The 21925-nt window shown below is 27.7% G+C and overlaps 2 protein-coding genes across 2 annotated transcripts in view; both read right to left on the bottom strand.

Annotated features, from left to right (window-relative positions):
• The window catches only part of LOC119669144 (serine/threonine-protein kinase tousled-like 2), a 130960-nt gene extending 122748 nt beyond the window's left edge, over nucleotides 1-8212 (bottom strand). Inside the window, exons 1-2 of the mRNA XM_038078935.1 lie at nucleotides 8104-8212; nucleotides 7953-8040 (exon numbers count right to left, since the gene is read on the bottom strand). Coding sequence (XP_037934863.1) covers nucleotides 7953-8024 — 72 coding nt within the window. The 5' untranslated portion in view covers nucleotides 8025-8040; nucleotides 8104-8212. The remainder of the gene's footprint in view (nucleotides 1-7952; nucleotides 8041-8103) is intronic.
• Nucleotides 8213-18410: 10198 nt separating this feature from the next.
• LOC119669146 (S-phase kinase-associated protein 1) lies at nucleotides 18411-19319 on the bottom strand. The gene is made up of 2 exons (XM_038078944.1): nucleotides 19088-19319; nucleotides 18411-18992 (listed from the first exon to the last, which is right to left on the bottom strand). The coding sequence occupies exon 2, from the start codon at nucleotides 18977-18979 to the stop codon at nucleotides 18491-18493; it is 489 nt and encodes a 162-aa protein (XP_037934872.1). The 5' UTR covers nucleotides 18980-18992; nucleotides 19088-19319; the 3' UTR covers nucleotides 18411-18490.
• Nucleotides 19320-21925: the final 2606 nt, after the last annotated feature.

The raw sequence follows: 21925 nt of genomic DNA on the forward strand, positions 1-21925 counted from the left end.
TTGTTCGTTACTCTTTCCACATTCACCATTGCTGTCAATATTTAATTTAAGTGGAAGATATAATGCTTCGAATAGTGTTTTGTAGTTCTTTAGATTAATAGTCTCTTTAGGTAGCCATCTATGATTCACTTGTATTAGTCTAATTTTTACATACTGTAGAATCAAGGTTTAACGCATACTAGCAACGCTGAGTTCTTTAAACAATAAACGAACAATTACTTTAAAATAACAGGTTTACCAAAAATGTTTCTTTTAAGTAACAGAAGTTATATACAAAATACGAAAGGTAATAGCAGGTAATTTCGTTACGACGAGAGTCTTTTGTATATCACGCATAGACCTGAGTACCTCGCTTATTCAGGTCTTTTCATTTATTTCATTTGTTTCTATAAAAAAAACCTAATATTAACTACTTAGAAATGGTTTTTCATCAATTTTCGTTTTAATGAGATCTGTTGTAATATAAACTATCGTAGCTTCCTTATTACGGTTGTATCTATGTATAAAATGGATTAAAGTATAATATTTTTTTTAACACATAGCGCAACAATTCTTTTAAATCGTATACCATAACACAAATTTAAGTAAATGAACCACATATTTCAAATATATGTATATACCATACATAAAATATTGTATTGAATTCCAACTCACTTGAATCGGTCGCAGAATAATAGTCGCATAATTCTTTGGAAAAACATCACATCTTAACTAGATACAAATAGTAAAACTATACATCAAATAATAATTCTACAAATATAAGTATTGATATCTAACAATAAAGCTTTAATAATTAATTAAATATTGTGTAGCTGTGGTTTATGCGTTCATTCTTAAGTACCATAACAAGTTAGTGTGGTGGAACAACAACAACAACAAATTGCCAACAATCTAAGTTAGAACAAGTCAAAGTATTAGATCGGTTATTTGAATTGTCGCTCTCTGGTCTAAATTTGGTAAGGCTCAAATTCAATTCTTTGTATTTGTAGTCTAAAAAATTATATACAAATTCGAAATTAATTTCAAAAACCTATGCCGAAGACCACTGAAGACAGATATTTACCAATATTCGTAACAATTGTATGTAAAGAAAATTCAATTTCCGAAGACCTATAATTTTTTACTGTACACCCATATTTATTCAAAAATAATCCTTGTCGTATTTAACTATGAATAAATATTAAAAACTTTTTGTTTGGACCATAAATATCAGATATATAAGTCAGAACGGGTAGATGATTAGTCGAAGCATATTTTTTTCTTTCGTTTTCCTACAAGATTGCGCTTTTGGGTGCAAGACAGTCCGTATGTAGCATATGCCTAACTCATGTCGTATATTCCTTAATCATGACAATTGGTTTTCGCTTAATCTAGGTATGTCTTCTAACTTTGAACCATAGGTCATCAAAGTTTGAACCTTAGAGCATCTAAATTATGATTGGGACAATAGATCAAATATATGATATTATCTAGAAACACTAATAGAAGGGATGCACAAAACTATAAGAAAGGAAATACGCATTTGAATAAGTCAAAAAGTTAAAGTTTTTTAGGGTATTCACAACAAATGTTAATAATCCATAATAAAACCTTTTTAAGTCCATTCTATTGTTAAAAATGTGATAGTCAAAGATGTACAAAATGGTTAAAAGACCAATGACCATGTAAGAATCTTATATGTCTAATATGACTAATTCGAAAAATAAAACTAAAAGTGTTCAAAAGTAAGATCAAAACATATATAGTTGGTTTAAAACCAAACTTATGCATAGAGTTTTCTATAAAAAAAAAAGATAAGTTAGTGACATTAACCAAAGGCGAAGATATTCTAAAATTTATTAAAATTTAAATATAATTGTACGTGAAGACATGTTTTAAAAATAGAGGTAAACTATGTTTGGAAAAGTCAGAAATAGAGATCGATCGCGTAAACGATTAATAGAATATATTGAAAATGCCGTAAGACTTATTGTATTGAAAAATAGTTGGGGTTTTAAAGGAAACACAGAATAACAAAGAGAATAGTGTAGAAAGTCAAAACCCGCCTTATTTGGTAAGGCTTCAAGATGACGACAAAAACAATTTAAAAAATCTGTCATAACAAACAAAGATGCGTTGAAACATTATTATCTGAATTATATTATATATTGTATATGATTTATTTAATCTTTATATATTATAGAGTATAGTTATAGAGTATATTATAAAAATAAATAACATTATACAAAAGTTGATACGTTGCCCAACCCCGCTCTAACAGACCTTAACTCCACCTCAGGACGCACATGAAGATATGCTGATCTACGGTCCGTCATCAGTCAGAAAATAAAGAAATGATAATGATTCTATTATAGTTAAAGTTTAGTGTGAGGCATGGATAAGCCCTTCAGCCACAATAGAGTAAAAGTGCGCAATAGCACTAACTCAAATCACAACAACAACAACAACAACAACAACAATATTGATGATTTTTTTTTTTTTTGTTTTCTATATGGTATAGTATATTTTATACATGAAAGATAAGATTTTCTATGTTTATACATTATAATCACAATCAGCTAAATTTATCAAGCTTCTTTATGTGATAGCACAGTATTAAAAACAATACTATGTTGGATAATAAATAATAATACATACCAAGGCACATGACCAGAAACTTGCATTTGGGGAACTTTCAGATAATCTTAGTAATTTAAACAATTTTTTATCTCAATTTTAATTTTGTATCTACTTCGATTGTTAATATGTGTATATTGGATATCAAGGAAGTAGATTCATTCCCTTGAATACTTCCACTTCATGACTACGTGCTAGTATATACCTTATCTTTTTAAAACAATTAAATTAATTTAGTTTATATACTATTCTATATATATTATACACTATTGTATATAATATATATGGGCATAAACTGATTAGGCAACATTTATTAGGTACTTAAAAACGTCTCTAGAAGTTAACAAGTTTTAAATATTATCGATTACTAATATCTTATCTAATATTAATTTATAATTTTTATATAATTTAATTTTAGATTTTCCCGTCTTCTTCTCCTCAAAACTATATAACCCAAACAAAGTGTAGTAGACTAATAAACTGGTTTATTATGGAAACAAAAAAAATTGTAGGACTGGTAATTAAAAAAATGCCCACTAGCAGTAAAAGGTTATGGATTTTTTCAGTTACTACGTATAAACGACTTTATAAATAAATCTCATGTGCCATGGAGTGAGTATTCAGGTATTTTAAATTTATTGCAGTTGTATAAGTGAATTTACTGCTGAGAGCGACGACTCGTTCAGTTTCAATGAAAGCACTCGTGTGCGCACTGCGGCTCACTCGCTCAGTGTGTCAAGTTGAAGATAAAACAACAACATTGGAATCGGACCCACGGCTGCGGTGTTGAACGGTCTCGTTCAGTGCAAGTATTTCAGTCTGCCATACGATGAAGGCGCGTTTATGTCTGGTACTCGACGAGTGGCTTACGGGGGCTTTTTGCAAACTTTAATAGAATTTTTTTTTAAATAGCATTTAAATCGATTTAAATAGAAAAATATTTTTTTTATTCGTATTTATTAAAAAATTAAATAAAATGTGTTAAACAATTTTTAATTTTTGTTTTTCTTTTTGCTCATTTTTATTATATAATAGATGTCTTCTTTAATGTTTATAACTTTTATTTTTTATATGTTTGTTTACTTTTTAATTATGCGTCGTTGATTTCGAGACGTTCGTACTCCTTGAACTTTGGATGTGAACTGAAAAAGTGCTATTTTTATATCGGTAATTTTTTAGCACTTCACCGCAAGAATTCGTAGAGCCTGAACAATAATTATTCAAATATCTTTATTTATTTCGTTGGCTGTTGTTATTGAGATATTTTTATATGCCAAAGATTGTGTGTATATAATTTTATTTATACTTTCATATATAATATAATGCATACGAGTATATAATAAAATTAATTTATATAATATATAAGTGAGCAAACAAATTACAATTCGGTCTTATTTGATTAAAAGTGGAAAATTTTAATGTGCATAATCGCAAGAGATACAATTTTTATTGTTGTTATTTTATTTATCACAAATAAAAATGAATAAATATATTTATAAATAAATGTTTTCTTTTATCACATCAGTAATGGAGCTGTTGAATATCAGAGAAAAAAGTTTTTCGTAGTAATTTGGCTTTTAATAATAATAAAATTATATTTTTAGGTAATTTATTCAAGGTTGTCGATAGTTAAGTTATTTATTTTGAAAAATTTTACTGAATTTAAAAACAAAGTTGGGGGTTGGGAGTCTTTTTTACTCAGACATAGACATTTACTATACCCACTTAATGGATTCTAATGGATTAATGGATTCAACAAGTTAGATTTAGTCTAAAAATTGTAGTATTGAATCTATTTTACTATTACACCGTGTCGGATCTCTTCATTCAATTAAGATAGTGGCAGCATCTTAGATATTTCTTATGCTTATGCACTAGTGCTGTGTGTTTGTCTCAAGGTCTCAATATTATATATACATAAATATATATTTAATCTATAATTAAACGATCTCTACACTACTTTTGATATTGTAATAATTTATCTATTAAAACTTTTATGTGTACTAATATCATTGCAATACTTAAATTAGATTGCAATATATGTTAATATATTTAATTATGTATTTTCTTTTTTTGTTTATTATTATTGTATACTGAAGATGGTCTACGAAGTAGACCGAAACATCTGTAATATATATAATTTTGTATAAAAATTAAAACATAATTAATTTAATAAGTGTGATTTTTTATTTAAAAAACATTTATAATTTCATGTGTTAAATATACGACTTAAGCCTAGTAACAATAAAAAAAACTAATTGAATATTGGTCGTAATAACAATTTGGCGATATTAAGAAATTAGAAAAAAATTAGAGTATAGTTGATCGAAGAAATAATAAATAAAAGTTTGTAGTCATCGAAATAAATCATATTTTTTGGAAAACTAATAAAATTTTTAATATTATAATTTACTCATTATATATTTATTGATTATATATATAATTAATTAAATATTCTGAATAAATAAAATTATTTTTCAAACTAATGGCGAATTAAATGTTTTTGTTTTTTTAAAAAACTTTATATAAATAAAATAAAATATTGTAAATTAGTGTTTATTTTTATATAGTCTATATAAATATCGACGACGTTTCGAAATTTTGCTTGACTTCTTCCAAACAGGACGGGGTATTATTACAACTGCTCTTGAAAACATATAAAGCGGTTATTTATACTGGAATCAGTTCACAAATTTAGAGTTTAAAATAATAAACAATAAATTAAATTCTATACAATATATAATATAAACAATATACAATAAAAAACAACTATCCAGGTTATAGTCCTCTATCCTATCCTATCCTATCCTCTTTCCTATTCATTGTTCTGTGTATATTTTTTATTATGTGAAGACTCTCTAAAGTTAGTCTTTTGTTTTTGGTTTTTTTTTATTTTTTCATAAATAACAATTATTTTTCACTACTGTTATGTGTTTAATTACTGATTCCAAAAACTTTTGTATAAAACGGTTCTTAAATTTCAGGGACGATTACTTAGTCCAAAACATGAAAAAAAACTTTACTAGATTTCTTTTCTTTGCTTTCCGAAATGCAGGATATCATAGAAAAGTAAATATAAAAAAAAGTAGGTATATAAAAAAAACATTTAATTAAAATACATTTTACTTAAATTTACGGGCACTTTGGAGACCGGACTCTGGACGAGCAGTTTTTTAGAGACCGAGTTCTGCACGGGCTCTTTGATGGCCGAGCTATGGTCGAGCTCTTTGGTGGCCGAGAACTGGACGAGCTCTTTACAGATTAAAAAAGGCTTTTTTAGAGAGAAACTACAAAAGATGTTTAAAATGCTGTTAACAGATCTATTAAGTATATATATTCTATGCAACTGCTTAGCGGCGACAAGACATAGACTTGACTACCTAGGAAACGGGATCTTAGTCCCAAATCAAATATGTAAAATTAAGCCCATAGCAATCACGAGATTTATTAATAGTCTAGAATTGATTAAGTTGGGTCTTTAGGATCTTTTATGTCGAAGTGCATTCATAACGTATTATTAAATGATAATAAGTATATATATACTATTCTAATTTTGTCCGATAAAAATGCTGTGAGACAATTAAGGAGTCTATATAGTAGTCTATAGTACAGTAACTAATTGTAGATACAACAATATAATAATTTTACAAGATTTAGGAGTCTATACAGTAGTCTATACTACAGTAACTAATGTTAGGTACCACAATATAATAATTTTACAAGACTTAGGAAGCGTACAAAAAATATAATAGAGAATAACTAGAAATAATTAATTAATAATCTTCAAAATTAGTAACTGGACTACCGATTGCTATATTTATATGCTTAATATATTCATTCGATATAACAAATTATATGATTTAACAATTGGGCGGTTATGCAAGAAATCATTCCTTAATTTGGACGTTTACTGTAATTTCTTTCTCTCTATCTTTGAAAAAACTATTATCTAGTAACAAAATCACAAAGTTTTTATATAAAGAAAAGTATTTTTATTTTAATCTACAAATGCAAAAATATAAGTTATTGACCTTATCTCAGCTATTCTGGTCGAGTAAGGCAAGCATTTCGTAATAATTTTTTAGGTCTGTTCTGTATTTAGTATTTCTAGTGATCTGAATTAAATAAAGCAGTATTCTAAAATAAAATGTTTACCTTTTTTGAACTGTATCAAGTTAGTTATTTTTTAAGGTAGTCCTAAAACATCCTTCACAACAATTTTTTGTTTTAAAGTATCCGTGCAATGTACATATGGCAATAGTAAAGAGATCATTCACAAAAAAAAATTCTTGAATATTAACTACAGGTAAGGATTTTAGTTTATATAAAGGATTATCTCTATTTGCAGATGGTTTTTCTAGACGACCAAATGTCTCTCGCCATGCCTGATCAGCGATTTGCTTTAAGTTATAACAATAAGAAAAAATAAAATGACTGCACTGCGAGATATATATAGTGTGATTATAAATACTATTCTCACTTTATCTAGATGGAGAATAAAAATAGTGAATATACGAAAAGAAAGTATTTAAAAGTTAGACAGGTTCGAAAAACAAAAAACAGAAATTCGAAAAAACAGAACAGGAATTCAAATATTTCCTAAGACCACTGATGATGAGTACGTGGCAATACTCGAAACAGCGTTGTATGATCAGTCAAATAACATTCTTAGTTTGTTAATTATTAAACAATAATATAATGTGTATATGCCGAACATTCTTTAAAATAAATCATTGTTTAGATAAAATAAAAAGACATGAGATTCAATTTGGAGAAGTGTCTGGGACCAACAGATCATTTGTATGGTATAAATATAAGTAAAATTGGAACTGAAAGATATTAGGGAAGTAGCAGATGAATGATGAAGTAGCATTGATGAAATAATAGAAAATTACAGAAAAAGCTGTATTATAAATGTTGTCTCTTGGTTGTGGTTTGCAACACCGTCAAAGAGATCCGTCCATTTAAGTCAAAATTTGTTTAGCTTAAGATTTACTTTTTGACTTTATAAACTGCAAAAACTTACTACAAAGGTGAAGATAATTTTTCGATCCAAATTCTCTACAAGTAAGTGTCTAAAGACCATTACATCCAAAGAAATTGAATTTATAATGAGACTTTTAGTGTAGAGATATGATTGGTGTGACGGAAATTGTCAGTTCTGATCATTACAGCTATATAATCAACATTTTGAGATAAAATAAAAAATGTGGATATGCTTCCAATCGGATGGAAGAAAATGTTATATTATAGAATATATCACATAACAACCTTTAAATTTATTAATTTCAGTACGACGTCAAGAAGAAGACAAAAATAATCATTTTAAAACTTACCCTCGCTCCTAAAAATCGAGCTTCTAAAAGTTCTTGTTTCCGCGGATCCAATGCTGCTTGAAAATGTTCCATTTTGTGTCCAAAATATCTATTATTAATAAAATGATTAGATAGATGTCTGATTAATAAATTAAAATTCCAAATTACTTACAGTTTTCAATGCCAATACGTTAGGGATCGCGAAGCTTGTATTCACGTAAGTCCTTATAAAAGATTATATTAAACATATTTTCTATGAACAGAAAATTTTAATATAATCATGGTCTATTATATTTCTAAAATAAAGTAACTTTATTTTTATAATGAACAAAATATATCGTTAGATCTATAAATTATAGTTTATATAGGTTGAAAACCGTTAGAATTAATAAATAGTAGTGTCCAATTAAATTGGTTAGAATTTTTATATAAGTAATTAACATATTACAAACTATATAGCTTAAGACTAAACTAGAGTTTTGACAGGTGCTGGGTCTTCTTCCCGAAATCACTTTTTGTGGAGTTGTATTGTTCTTAAAGTAAGTACCCGGGCCACAATTAAAGCAAAAGAAAATTAAATTGCTGTCATATCCTTATATACTTTATATTTTTTTGATATTCATATAGTACAGTTACGAGTACAATGAAATGGAAGCACTTCTAAGATCTACGTCGTCTTGACAATACAGTAATTAAAATTGAAATAAATTTCTTATAGATATATGCTATTCTACACATATCGCTTCTTATACTTTAAAAATTATATATATTATATACTACACTTAATAGTAAATTTCAAGGGAAAAGAAAGATATCTGAAAAGAAGAAAACTAAGAATCTTATCAACCGTTGTGAGAACTTTAGCAAGAGAAAAAAATAACATATAAAAAATATATTTAAGCCATTCTATGTATTCACTGCGACCATGTGAGACTTACAGATATGGAATCGATTTAAAGTTTAAAAAGAGACACATGGGATATTTGATTATATTCTAAAGTATATAATTAAATTTAACAGATGTACTACGAACAGAATCCGTAAGTATTTGAAACGTGTACTAATACTCAGACACTGATCTTAATAAGAAATGCGACAGGTATAAGCCTTCGATGTTGTTTTTATAAGAAAGGACTTGATGCTACATTCAAATGTTACCTATATTCGATTTGGGAAACAAAATACTCAGTGTATAAACGCATAAAAACAAGATTATTATTTGTTAAGTATTATCGTGGGTTTCGTTTTCAGGTTGACAACTCAATTTTAATAGACTCATATATTATTCTAAAAAGTGTCGCACTGTAAATGAGTCTACCTTGTGATCAAAAAAGGACTTTAATTTTTAATTTTTGAATTTCCGCGCTTATCTAATCGGTAAATTTTTTTATTTTCACCCTGGCAACACTCGGTTACACACGAATTTTTTCGACTTTTTGTATACTAATCGTACGATATGCGTTAAACTTTGACAGAATGTGTATAATAGTGTTGCCAGCGTGAAAATAAAAAAAATTCACCGATGGGATAAGCGATGAAATTCAAAAATAGTTCTCTCGTTCTTTTTTGATCAGAAGGTATATAGATAGTTTAGTGCTTTTTAAAGTAAAAAATTAATTTATGTATCCTAAGCATTTATAATCTTTCTAAGTATAAGTAAGATTTATAATTCTTTTATATGCTTTCTTTTCAATTCCTAGTGGGTCACAACAACAGGATCAAATCACTTTGCATACAATATGTCCTTCGAAATACGCACATGTATTGCAATTCGATTCTCAATAGTCGTCTACTTTAACTCTGTTAGAAGTAAAGACGTCTTCCAAGAAGTATCATGGGTAAAATATTTATCATGATATGTGCTTCAATACATATGCCCGGATAATTATATCAAATATCTGTTTAAATATTTATATTAAATATTTGAAAAGATCTGTTTATTTGAACAGATACTTGACCTACCACCTACAGGTAACACTAACTTGAGCTCAATTAATTTGTGAAGTAGTCCTGTTAAGAAAATGAGACTTCTGAATCTCTTTTCAAATTAGTTTTCTTTTACTTCTACTACATTCTTACTCCATTACCATTATATCCGACTATATTCTTCATCTTCCCATTAATCATCATTAATCATTAACCTTCTTATTCTCCTTTTGGAATGTCTAGTAATTATTTTATGCTTTATATTAGCCAAATTTTCTTAAGACTGAAATTATGACATGCATCACAACAACAAGAATTTGTTTTTATTTACTAGTTTATTTATACAGTCAATAAATATCTCTTTAAAGATTATTGCTCAACTACAACAGCTGACGACAAAAAAAACAGGAATTGCAATATTTATATGGATAAAGTTACAACAGGTAATATTGTGACAAGATTTCTCTAAAAAAGTAAATATTTTGGGCAGATGTCACAATCGTAAGTTAAGACTCAACTCTAACTTAAGTTATGCTTTGAGCCTCTAGTAACAACTGGTAAAGGTTCAGAAGTTAAGGTTTTAAAGAATTTAATAAGATATGTGAATTTCGCTGCTAATAAATAAATATATACTTAACTAGGACAACCTTTTCAAAATTTCCTTTCTTTAATCTCAAACCGGGGGATTTTTCAAATATCTCTTAAAATCATCCCATACAAAATAAACTACGGTAATACCAAGATCACTATGATAAAGAAAATGTTTATTACATAAAATATATGGGGTTATGGAAAAACATTATTCTCTCAGAGCTACAAAGTGTTTAAAAAAAATAGTAACAGATTTATTGCAATACTTGATTTCTTACCATTAAAACGCACGGTTTTAATGGTAAGAACACTGAACATACTCAATGAAAATATCAAATAGGCCATAATAACATTAGATGTTTGGACATTTGTCGTATATGTTCATGTATTGCATGAAATTTTTTAGTTTTAGTTAATTAATATTATCCATATGCCTCTGATTAATTCTTTACAAATCTTAAAAATATTCAAAAAACATTTATTTCACTTTTCACTATCTACGGAATATTGGTCAGATGGAGTACAAATCCAGCAGGGTTAATTGTAAATCATCTATTTATTACAATAAATCAATGTCTGATTGGACACAGCCTATTAAATTACAATCAATTAAACAGATTAGACACATAAAACTTTTAAACTTCTCACTAGTTAGTGTGTTAAATCCATCAATAAAATGTTATGAAAACTAATTTTAAATAGTATCAAACTCTTAAATTAGCTTTATATCATTATAATATACTTACGAAATTAACTGCAAAGAATTGTGTGATTTTCTCGAATACTAAGTGTTTATAATATAAAGTTTTGAATTGATTTTAACATATTCTTTTGAAATTTATTTAGTCAACAAATTAACAATTTTTTGAGTTTCGTAAATATTTATTATTTATGTACATATTCATATATTGAATTTTTGAACATTTTAAAAATGTGGCATTACCAATTTAAGAGAAATATCATTACGTAGCACTTTACGTCGTCGATAACGTAAGCAGACAATGCTCTTTAAAAATGTTTTCACTTCTTTTTGTTTATAATTTATGTTTTTGCAAAAAGACACCTCCATGAGCATTTAACTCAGAACCGTAATTATTTTTAAGTCTTATGCCTTTTAAAAAAAGTATTGTAATATAAACCCATGTATAATTCAACTAATTTTAATTTCAAAATAAAATTCGCTAAAAGTATGCATTATTATATTAATCATTTAAATACACAAAATATTTCAAATTTTAGTATAATTATGTAAAATTGCTTCATTCACACTGTCAAAATTGTACTCATACTGGGAAATTGACCGGACGCCTTTAAAGAATTTGTCCATAATTTGCGGTAGCAGACGTTTGTCAAAATAACATAAAACAATTCCAAATTTTTACAAATAATTTCGAATATACTCCGACGATTTTTTTGAAGTTTTTCTAAACCTCATAAAACAATTACTCAAATGAATTTTGATTAATGCCGTCATTAATTACGATTTTTTGCAATTTTTTTTTAGAACGTGAGTGCGAAAATGACAACTGTCAATAACAGCTTTGTTATATGTTTGACATTTATGGTAATGCCAGCTTGTCCATAAAATTTAATGTTTAATGACAACATAAATTTAATTATAAAAAAATATCCTTCCCAAATAGTAGCGTATAAATAAGAAAAATTGTGTATTTATATATACATTTAGCTTTTAAAATTAATTAATTTATACATATTAATAATTATAATATTACACATGTATGTATAATATACTATGCACTCTATTTTTTCATTATATCATGTTTTGCCCAATTTTACTTTTAGCATTAATATTTGGGTAAATATATGCTCTAGTTTCAGTTTATCTATATTATATTTGTAAAATATGAAACATTTATAAAATATTTTATTATTTTATAATTATGAATATGTTTAATAATATATTTTAGTATATTTCAATTTTCTGCGATAATTTTCCACTATATTATTGTCAATGTAGTTCAGTTTTGTATAAATCGGGCTTTATATTACGCTTTTAGTTGTTGCTTGGAGTAAAAATTTACAACTTCAATGCGCAATATCTAAAGAATTGAGCTATATCCACACAGAGCTAATATATCAAAATTCGTTGGCAATTAGCAACGCATAGAAAACTCGAACCTTACACCCTTATTAGGAAGTAATTTATAATGGAATGAATATAATACGAGGATCTAAGTATTTTATTGACATTTGCTTTTGTCGTGCATATTAATATGTCACGATAACACATTTTATTAATATGACATTTAATTCATTTAATTTATAAATATTTATTGATCGATGAAAGTGTGCACAAAAACTAAAAAACTACATGTTAATGTATATATATATATATCTTATTATGACCTATTTGATTATCATATAGTCAACACGAGATTAGACTAGCGACTTCAAAAGATTAGATTAAGTGATTTTGGGCCGATCTAATATTAATATAATATTAATAAATTAAAAACCATTTTTTATTATTCATTTTTATTTTATTGATCAATGAGTAAATAGTAAATTGTATTTAACTAATTATAAGATTAAATTTTTAATAAATCACTAACTTAATTTCACAAATAAATTAGTAGTTTATAATATGCACTAATTTATCACATATCTAAATTTCAAAAATAATAATAAACTTATAACTACAATTTTTTAGAATTACAAGTTTGTTATATTTAAATAATAACGCACCTACCATAATCCTTTGGAAAAATGTAAAGGTATTTGAAATTGAGTCATCCAAGTGCATATAATATTTCTATGCCATCTGTACATAAATTTTTATTAGGCAATTATTTAACAAATTGTGCTCTATATATCTTGAACTAAATATATTAATATTCCTATTTGCAATTTTGGTGCATTTTTTGGTAATGAATTAATTTGTAATGTCAATTACCAAAACAAACAACGAAATTGCTTTTATTTAGCAAACATCGTGGTGAATAAGGCGCAGTGGGCAATATAATGAAACTTGGTGGGTAAAATTTTTATGTGACATTGTATGCACGGTTGCCAGTTATGGTACTTTAGTACCAACATTGGTACTTTTTTTTTCGTTTGGTACTTATGTTCAAAAAATGGTATATTTTTGACGACCCAACTTTATTGTGGATATTTCCAATTAATTTTTTTTATAAATGCAACATTGCACTATTTTATATTTTGTTCATTTATAACACTATGAAAAACACAGAACAAAAAAACAAAAAGCTCCAAAAAAATTTTGGAACTTTTTTTACAGAAATGGTACCTTTTTAAACCAATTTTAGTACAGAAAAAAATCTTCAAGTGGCAACCGTGATTGTATGGGACTCGGTTTTTCGCACTTTTTAATATTTTCACCTTATTACACAAAATTTTGAACAATAATTGAAAAATTTTATACACAATTTTTATGTTTTTTTTGCCTATCAGCTTCATTTCTTTATATTCTTTGCTATTACATTCAATTGTTATTTCTTTCTGTTATTTCGATATTTTAAATTGAAAATTTTTACATGCTTAACTTTAAAGTCCAAAATTAAAAAGTTTTTTCAAAAATAAATTGATACTAAATTTTGACACGATGTTATTTAATTCTTTGTTATAATAATAAATAAATACAAAAATAAGAGGTGTTTTCGGCAGCCTGCAATTGTGGCAAAAAACAGCAAGTATCTTGTCTATAGGCGCTAAGCAAGACATTGGCATCACTGTTGCAATCTGTCAAATATCAAATTTTGTATATGTGCACATAATGCAATTAAATTATATTTTTGAACATTTTGAACATATTACATACTGAAATTTTCTTTAACAAAAAAAATAATAATAGTTTAGAATATTTAAGCAAATAATAAGTTAAAAAATTTAAATAATTTTCAATTATATTTTCTCCATGTACTGCTATAAATTTTTGAATATTTGTATGTACATATTTTTAAAATATTTATTTTCCACAATTTTGCATATTTTTAAATATTTCATTTCTACATTTATCAAATGTGTGAAACTTTTTTATTTTGTTTACAAACTTTGGACATATGATTGGAATTTTCGTTAAAATTTCCAATGAAGGTTCACAATAGTTCACTTATTGCGTTGGTAACACTTTTTTTTAGTGACCAAAGTGCTTCAGTCATTTCAGAACTAGGTGCTTAAATAAAGTTGTGAAATTTCTTCAATTTCGCAATTGTTTTCACAGTCATACTACACACACCCGACACCTTTAACATGTAGATTACCAAAAAATCCTTTAGTCCCGGTTATTGAGCATGTACATGTTTCTTTAAATTTGATGTCAATTTAATTAAAAAGACAATGTCAATGTGGTATCAAATCGGCTACTGAGTACATGCATTGTAAAACTAGTCCTAAATATTTAACCGACTTAGATGCAAATTACAAAACTTGAACAATTAAATGTTGACTTCGTCAATTGGGTCTTGCACCCAAGATATATATTTATCATAAAATATAAGAGTACTAAGTTTTATCACAAGATTAACTAGTCTCACTCCTCGTACGACGGGTTGTAGGGTATTTGCGAGCATAGTAAAATACGTGCCTTAGTGGTAACAGAGGCACTCTACGAAAGGCTATTTAAAACATTCTTAATATATACATACAATCGTTCAAAATTGGTACTTATGGGTTATTTCGATTAATATAAAGCTTGTTGTGTTTGTGAAAAACTGTGTTCACAATACTTCTTTCTCAATTATGTACGGTACTACGCGAAAATTATAGTTGAAGTAAACTTGAAGTGCTTTTCAACGTAAAATCAATCTATAATTATTAAACCTAGATAAGTAACCTAGTTATACAGTCGGGTATCTGATATCCCTTAATTTCTGTGTGTTTTAATAGCAGATTGATTTTCGTAAGCTACACAAGTTTGAATTGGATAAGGAAAGTTACCTTGTCTGTAGATGCCTTGCGCATCCCTATTAAGGCTTATCTATTATGATTTCTTAATGCTTTTAGTGAAGTACGAAACCTTAAGAGTCTGCATATATGTACATATATACATATCTTCGCGTTAACATATCCAATAAAGTATATTTATCTTTTATCAAGTTAACAATCTTGAGTAACTAATTAGTTTTTGTTTACACACAATAATAACATTAATAATTCGGTTTGTTACCAAGTGGCGCTGATTTGTTTATATTATTCGCTGGATTAGTTACTTTCTCGCTACAACTTTGTTTATACAGGCTAGTCTGCACGGATGTATGTACATATATATATGTGTACATAGAGTCGGCTTCAATAATTTGCAATTTATCTATTTATTCATACGATGAATGTTTTTTTTTATAAATAATATTCAGATAGCAACAAATATTTTGCAACTGTGAGAATAACTAAATTGAAAAACCATTTGTTTTGTCTCCGTATTCCATTACCATAGAATATAGTATTCCTGATATGATAGATCAAACCATTGGATCCTGAGAGCCAGTCCGTTCTGTGTAGTTTCTCAATTGTATAAAAAAAATATAATATAACATGTGTTTAATAATATATGTTCTGACAACGTAACTTAAACCATAAACGTATTTTTTTACAATTATTAGCTAATAATGTGAATTGAGTCTAGAGGCATTTAATCTAGAGTCTAGTGTCATTTAACAACATTTATCCGATACGGCATATAACTACTTTGGATGTTATGGGCATATTTTAATAATAGGTTGTCGTATCACAACCTATTCAAATAATCTATAAAGGAATTTAGGAAGAAGAATATTAAGCGGTATTCCGATCTTTATTCCTACAGTAGAAACCACGATATGCTTCTGTGTAAACCTTGTTTATAATACGCTGTTTTGATAAAATGGTTTACTTTATAGATTACATGGATAGGTATATATACATATATCATCATACCTTATAAATACGTTTGTATGTATTGTACGTAGATAATTGTCTATAAAAAACTTTAAGATAATTATAAAAATTTTAAAGAATTAAGTATACCATATGAATAATCAAATCATTTTGCAATTAATAATTATATTGTTTATTTATGATGAGCAATTAAATATAGAACATATGTTTAAGGCACTGCTCCACTTGGAGCAAATAATTTAATTAGTTTTTGATACTATGCAGCTCTTTAAATTAGTTAAATTTTTTTATTATAAAATTATTTACTTTTGATCGTAAAGCCGTCAGCTTTTTATTTTTTTGTCTTCTTGGTTCTGTCTCTTTGCAATTAAAATTTTCACAACCAATAATAAATCCTGGTTTATGGATTAAATAGCACGATAACGTTCTGGATTAAATAGTACGATAACGTTCTGGGTAGAGTGAAAAGCAATCACCGCTTATTCATTGATTAGAGATAAACGCATCTGCAGTGTGAATCTGCAGTAGAACTGTTTAAAGCCAGCTCTACAAAAAAAATAAAACACTAGAATAATATCTATACTTGCTAAAATTCTTCACTTGAATTTTATCCCAGCAGTCTCGCAATCTAAGTGCTTCGTGATAAGAAATACAATAAGCTATTATATTAATTAAAATTAATCATAGTTGAGTAAAGATTCTGTACGGTGTGGTTTTTATAATGAATCTAATCCATCTAATGAATGTTTCTCTTCTTCTTCTTCTTGAGTTAGTGCTATTACGCACTTTTACTCTATAATGGCTGGGGGGCTTATCTCTACCCCATACTAGGCTTTAACTAGGCTAAAAAAAATCATATCATTTATTTGTCTTTTAGTTGATGACGGACCTTAAATCAGCATATCTTCCTGAGAGTCCAGAAGTGGACTTGAGGATTGTTAGTGCGGGGTTAATTATCGTATCGACTTTAGTGAATAATTTTATGTTTATGAAATGATAAAAATCTACTGCTTTTAATCATCATTATTCAGATATTAGGACTAATGTGACTATAGGGCGGGACTTTAGAAAATAAATTTTCTCATAAATTTTCCTCTTTTACAGACAGAAAACTAACGTTTAATTTATTATAAACTATTATTTATCTAAACTACTAAACTATATACATCTACTATAATCTAAACTAGAAAAATAAATCTACTCAGATCTAATCAATTCAAATAAAATTAATTTTTATGCAATTAACTAAACTCTTTCCATGTAAAACTTGTAAGGAATAACACAGGGCAACGCCACCAGCCTTTTCATCGCAATTAAGCGACTACACCTACTCAAAGACATATTTATAAATTATAAATTAATAAAAATAAAATAAAATTTAGATATAATTATTAACATGAATATAAACACAGGACGAAGGACCTAGCAGTTCATTTCTTAGTTAACTTTAACTCACAAATAAATAAACAGAACTGTGTGGCTATATCTTTGTGTTTATTGATCATCTGCTATTCTATTCTAAAATTATAAATAAATAAATACTGACATAGTACATACATAGTACTTTCACCAAGAACATTTATTACTAATCTAAATATTAATACTTTTATTTAATTATGTAAATTTACATTAATATTTATATTCATTGTTGGTACTGCTGAGTTTTATTCCCGAAATCATTTGTCTGTTCAGACGACCAAGTGTGAAGAACCCAAAAAAAAGGTTCCTCACAATTATAACAGATGTTTTTTGTGGACCATTATATATACTGTATAGCAACACATAACAGCAAAAGGTTTTAAATTACAACAATTACCAATATAATATAAACCAAATGGTTTTAAATAAATTGTGAATTTTCTGTTAATTTGTGGAAAACACACCCAAATGACTGTAACGAAAACAGGCAATAATTTTGTTTTTACATAAAATGGCTACTGGCTGCTATTGCCTTGAATGAATCACTTTGATTTTCTAACATTTTAGTGTGATAATATTTTTAGATTTAATTAAACTTTATTTATTGAATATGAATATATATTAAAAACATATTGAAAACAGTTAAATTAGCTGCGTACAATAATTTTAAATATGATTTCAAGAAGCTTCTTTATGTTTTTAATTGAAATATATAATTACAGTACTTTAAATGATTTTGAAATTACGTTTTGAAATATAATTTTGTACGCTCACTTCTCCTCGCACCACTCGTTCTCTTTGCGAACTTGCTCCTCCTCTGTTGGCGTAAAGTCGTTCTTAATATTAAAAGTTTTGCGTATTTCCTCAGGTGTTTTGCCTTTGATCATATTGGCCACAGTTTTGCAAGTTACGTCAAGTAAGCCTTTGATGTCTAAATAATTAGCGGCCAATATTAATTCAAACAAGGTACCCTGATCAACCTTAAGGAAATCTGCATCCCACGAAGAGATGTCATCAGTACGTTTTTCTTTGTTTTCGTCATCTTCGGTGGGCTGCGGATCATCCTTGTGGTAATTTGCCCAGTGCAAAACTTTACGAAGAATAGCCGAGTTAACATTAGGTAAAGGAACCATGGCGTTGTCGCCATCTTCCATGCCACAATCTTCTAACATTGTTTTAATAGTACCAGAGCACTTGGCAATCTGTACGTCTGTATCGAAGATCTCATTGTCTGAACTTTGCAATTTAATGGTAGGCATTTTTACAATGAAACTAGAAAAAATAAAATTAATTTAATATGAATCTTTAAACTATAATAAGCGCAAATTGTGTAAAAAGTTATTGCAATTTTATAATTTCACACTTACTTTGGTTTTCGGTTTTCGTCAGTTCCTTTATTCACAAAATTTTACTTTGCGTCCCGCACGAACAATTTCTTTTGACAAACTGAACCGATATGAGGATGTAGAGAACACAATCAAAAGAAACTAAAAACGAAACACAGAGCTCGATGGCGATAGTTCAGTGATTGCACAAATTTGTTATCGATTATTTTTTTTCGAAAAACAAATTTAATTTTGCTCCGTGATTAAAACTATTTCTTTCAATGACAAATGATAAATAAATATTTTTCCAAATATGACCAGCTTTTATATGTTGCTTTGTTGAAAAAATATGTTCAAAAGTAAGTAGGTATGTCAAAACGAATAATTTGGTTTGAGCTGCCAGATTAGTAAAAATATTACTACATTAACAAATTCAGCAAGTATAATTGAAAATACTAACAATACATTTACAAGCAGGTATTCATTTATTACACCTAATTCCTTCGAATTATATGTATACCTAATACTTGTGATGTCCGTTTGTTAGAATTTTAATTATTGTGCCCATATACATTACCCTTACTTAAGCAGGTAGAAATTTGGGTTTGATGTATGATGAAAATGAGTATGTACACAAATATAATCATTTTATATAGTTGAAATAATGCAAATGAGAACGTATTTTATTCTAAGAATAATATTATATTACCAAAAAAAATATAAGATTAGTTTTTAAATTGTTATAATTAGTGATATAAATTTCCTTGTATTTTTAAACGGTTATCAATAAAAATATTTTAGCTGTTACAGACCTTATTTGAGGAATGACATCTTGCTCGATATTTCAATGTCACAATAATTAGCAAATTAATACAATGACAAATGCCTGAATGCCTTTTCTTTTAATTGAATTTCTATATTTACTGTTTTTTGAAATAAAATTGAATTGCTAAAGTATATGCTTACTTTTGCTCTTATTGTTGGTTATTAAATCAAAAAAGTAGTAAGATTAAATTTAATATTAAAACATAATTTAATTTTTACTTAATTTTTTATTTCTACAAATACATTTTTATTTATTATTTATTTAAGCCCTTCAAAATATAAATTTTAAAATTTGTAATAATAAATATATAATATGGTATAATTTATTAATATATAAATTAAATATATTATGTTGAGGCTAGTTGAGTCAGTGCACCTGAGCACTTTTACTCTCTATTAACTGCGAGGTTTCTTCAAAACGCCTCTTTGCGCCTTGACTAGATTATTGTTTACCACTTCATCAGACTAAGCAATAATTGACCTCAGATCTGCATATATATTATAATTATATATATTAAATATATAATAAAAAAATTAGCTAATATTTTACCAAATAACGAAAAACTAATAATTTATTTGATGCCCTAGTAAATCATTAACTCGATTATATGGATTCACACGAGGCTTTTGATTGTAATTTTAATTGACATTTTAATTATTCCTGATTTTGATAGGAAAATAAGTTCAAATCAGGAAGACTTGTATGATAATTTTGACAGTTGAAAGTAGAATTGAATCGTAAGTTTTACAAAATCAAATTGATTTTAATTTGTGCCCCAATAGAATAGTTCTGTGGAATAAATGAAATTTTCATACAATATGGAACAAAACTATCATTTATCATATGTATATATTATATCATATGTATATATGTTATGTTTTCATCATTGTATTGAGTTGAGCTTGCATACTATCCATAAGTTTCTTAATGTGGGAAGCCGGCAAATAGGAATTGGACGGATGTTGCTGGGTTGTGCTTTTTTTCTTCACAGCATTGGCTTACGATAATGAGGGTTGCACTTTGAAGCTGACTGGTGAGATTAGTGTTGAGACATTCTTTTTCTTCAGGTTTTGAGGAGTGCAGGGGCATCCTCTGTAGTTAGCTGGGTGGCCGGCACCACAGCTTGAACAAATCGGGGCAGTATCGGGCGATTTTGTGCATTGTTGGTGATGATGCGAGCCCTCGCACTTAACACACTTGGGTGTGGCTCTGCAGTTAGTAAAACGTGCCCGAACTGCTGACAATTATGACATTTAGGTGGACCTTTTAGAGAGCGCTGGGCTCCGACTATCATCTTCAAATAGCAAATGCTACAGACATTATAGATGTTCTTCTGGTCTGCTGGCAGTCGAATTTTGACAGATTGCTGGTTACTTGTCAAGTTTTCAAAAAGTGGCATTCGAAGATGCTAAATTCTTGGATTACAAGATCTTTTTTAATAACTTCTAGGCTCTGCCACTTCAGACTTTTAATTATTATATTGACGTGTTTTTCGTCGGGAAGAAAGTGGGTGTGAAATGGCTCACTGATCTCTTTCAAACATCTTGTTATCTTGCGGTGGTCGTCTATTGTGGTAGGAGTTATTTGAATGTCCAAATGAACCTTCTTTGCCTTGCTAAAATTAAGGTTTCTTGTTAGAAATTGCTTGACTAATCAGCTACAGGTGTTGGTTCGACGAAGCACGATGGGAATAACTTTGCCTAGTTTCTTGTTAGAGGTATCAGGTTGTACAAGGTTTCGATTCGTTGTACTGCCAGTAACATTACCCTTAGTTCGGTTGTTTTCTGGCGTGAAGATCTGCTCCGTAGTTGGAAATTGAGGATTTTCCGTTGATATTTTTATATGTGCAAAGTATTTATTTATATATCATATATACAAAATATATATTTTGTGAAATAAAAATAAATTTTGTGCGCAGTTAAGAAAATTGGACATATGATAAATCTGACAATCAAAAAATACGTCGTGTTAATCGATATTTTTGAATTCAGATAAAAGTTTAAAATTTGTGACATCTAAAATTACAATTAAAACTCTGGTGTGAATCTAGTATA

Source organism: Teleopsis dalmanni, chromosome 1, assembly GCF_002237135.1.
Source record: "Teleopsis dalmanni isolate 2A chromosome 1, ASM223713v2, whole genome shotgun sequence".
Taxonomy (NCBI): domain Eukaryota; kingdom Metazoa; phylum Arthropoda; class Insecta; order Diptera; family Diopsidae; genus Teleopsis; species Teleopsis dalmanni.

Excerpts from the sequence above, each read along its gene's own strand:
- LOC119669146 (XM_038078944.1), bottom strand. The coding sequence starts at position 18,979 with ATGCCTACCATTAAATTGCAAAGTTCAGACAATGAGATCTTCGATACA.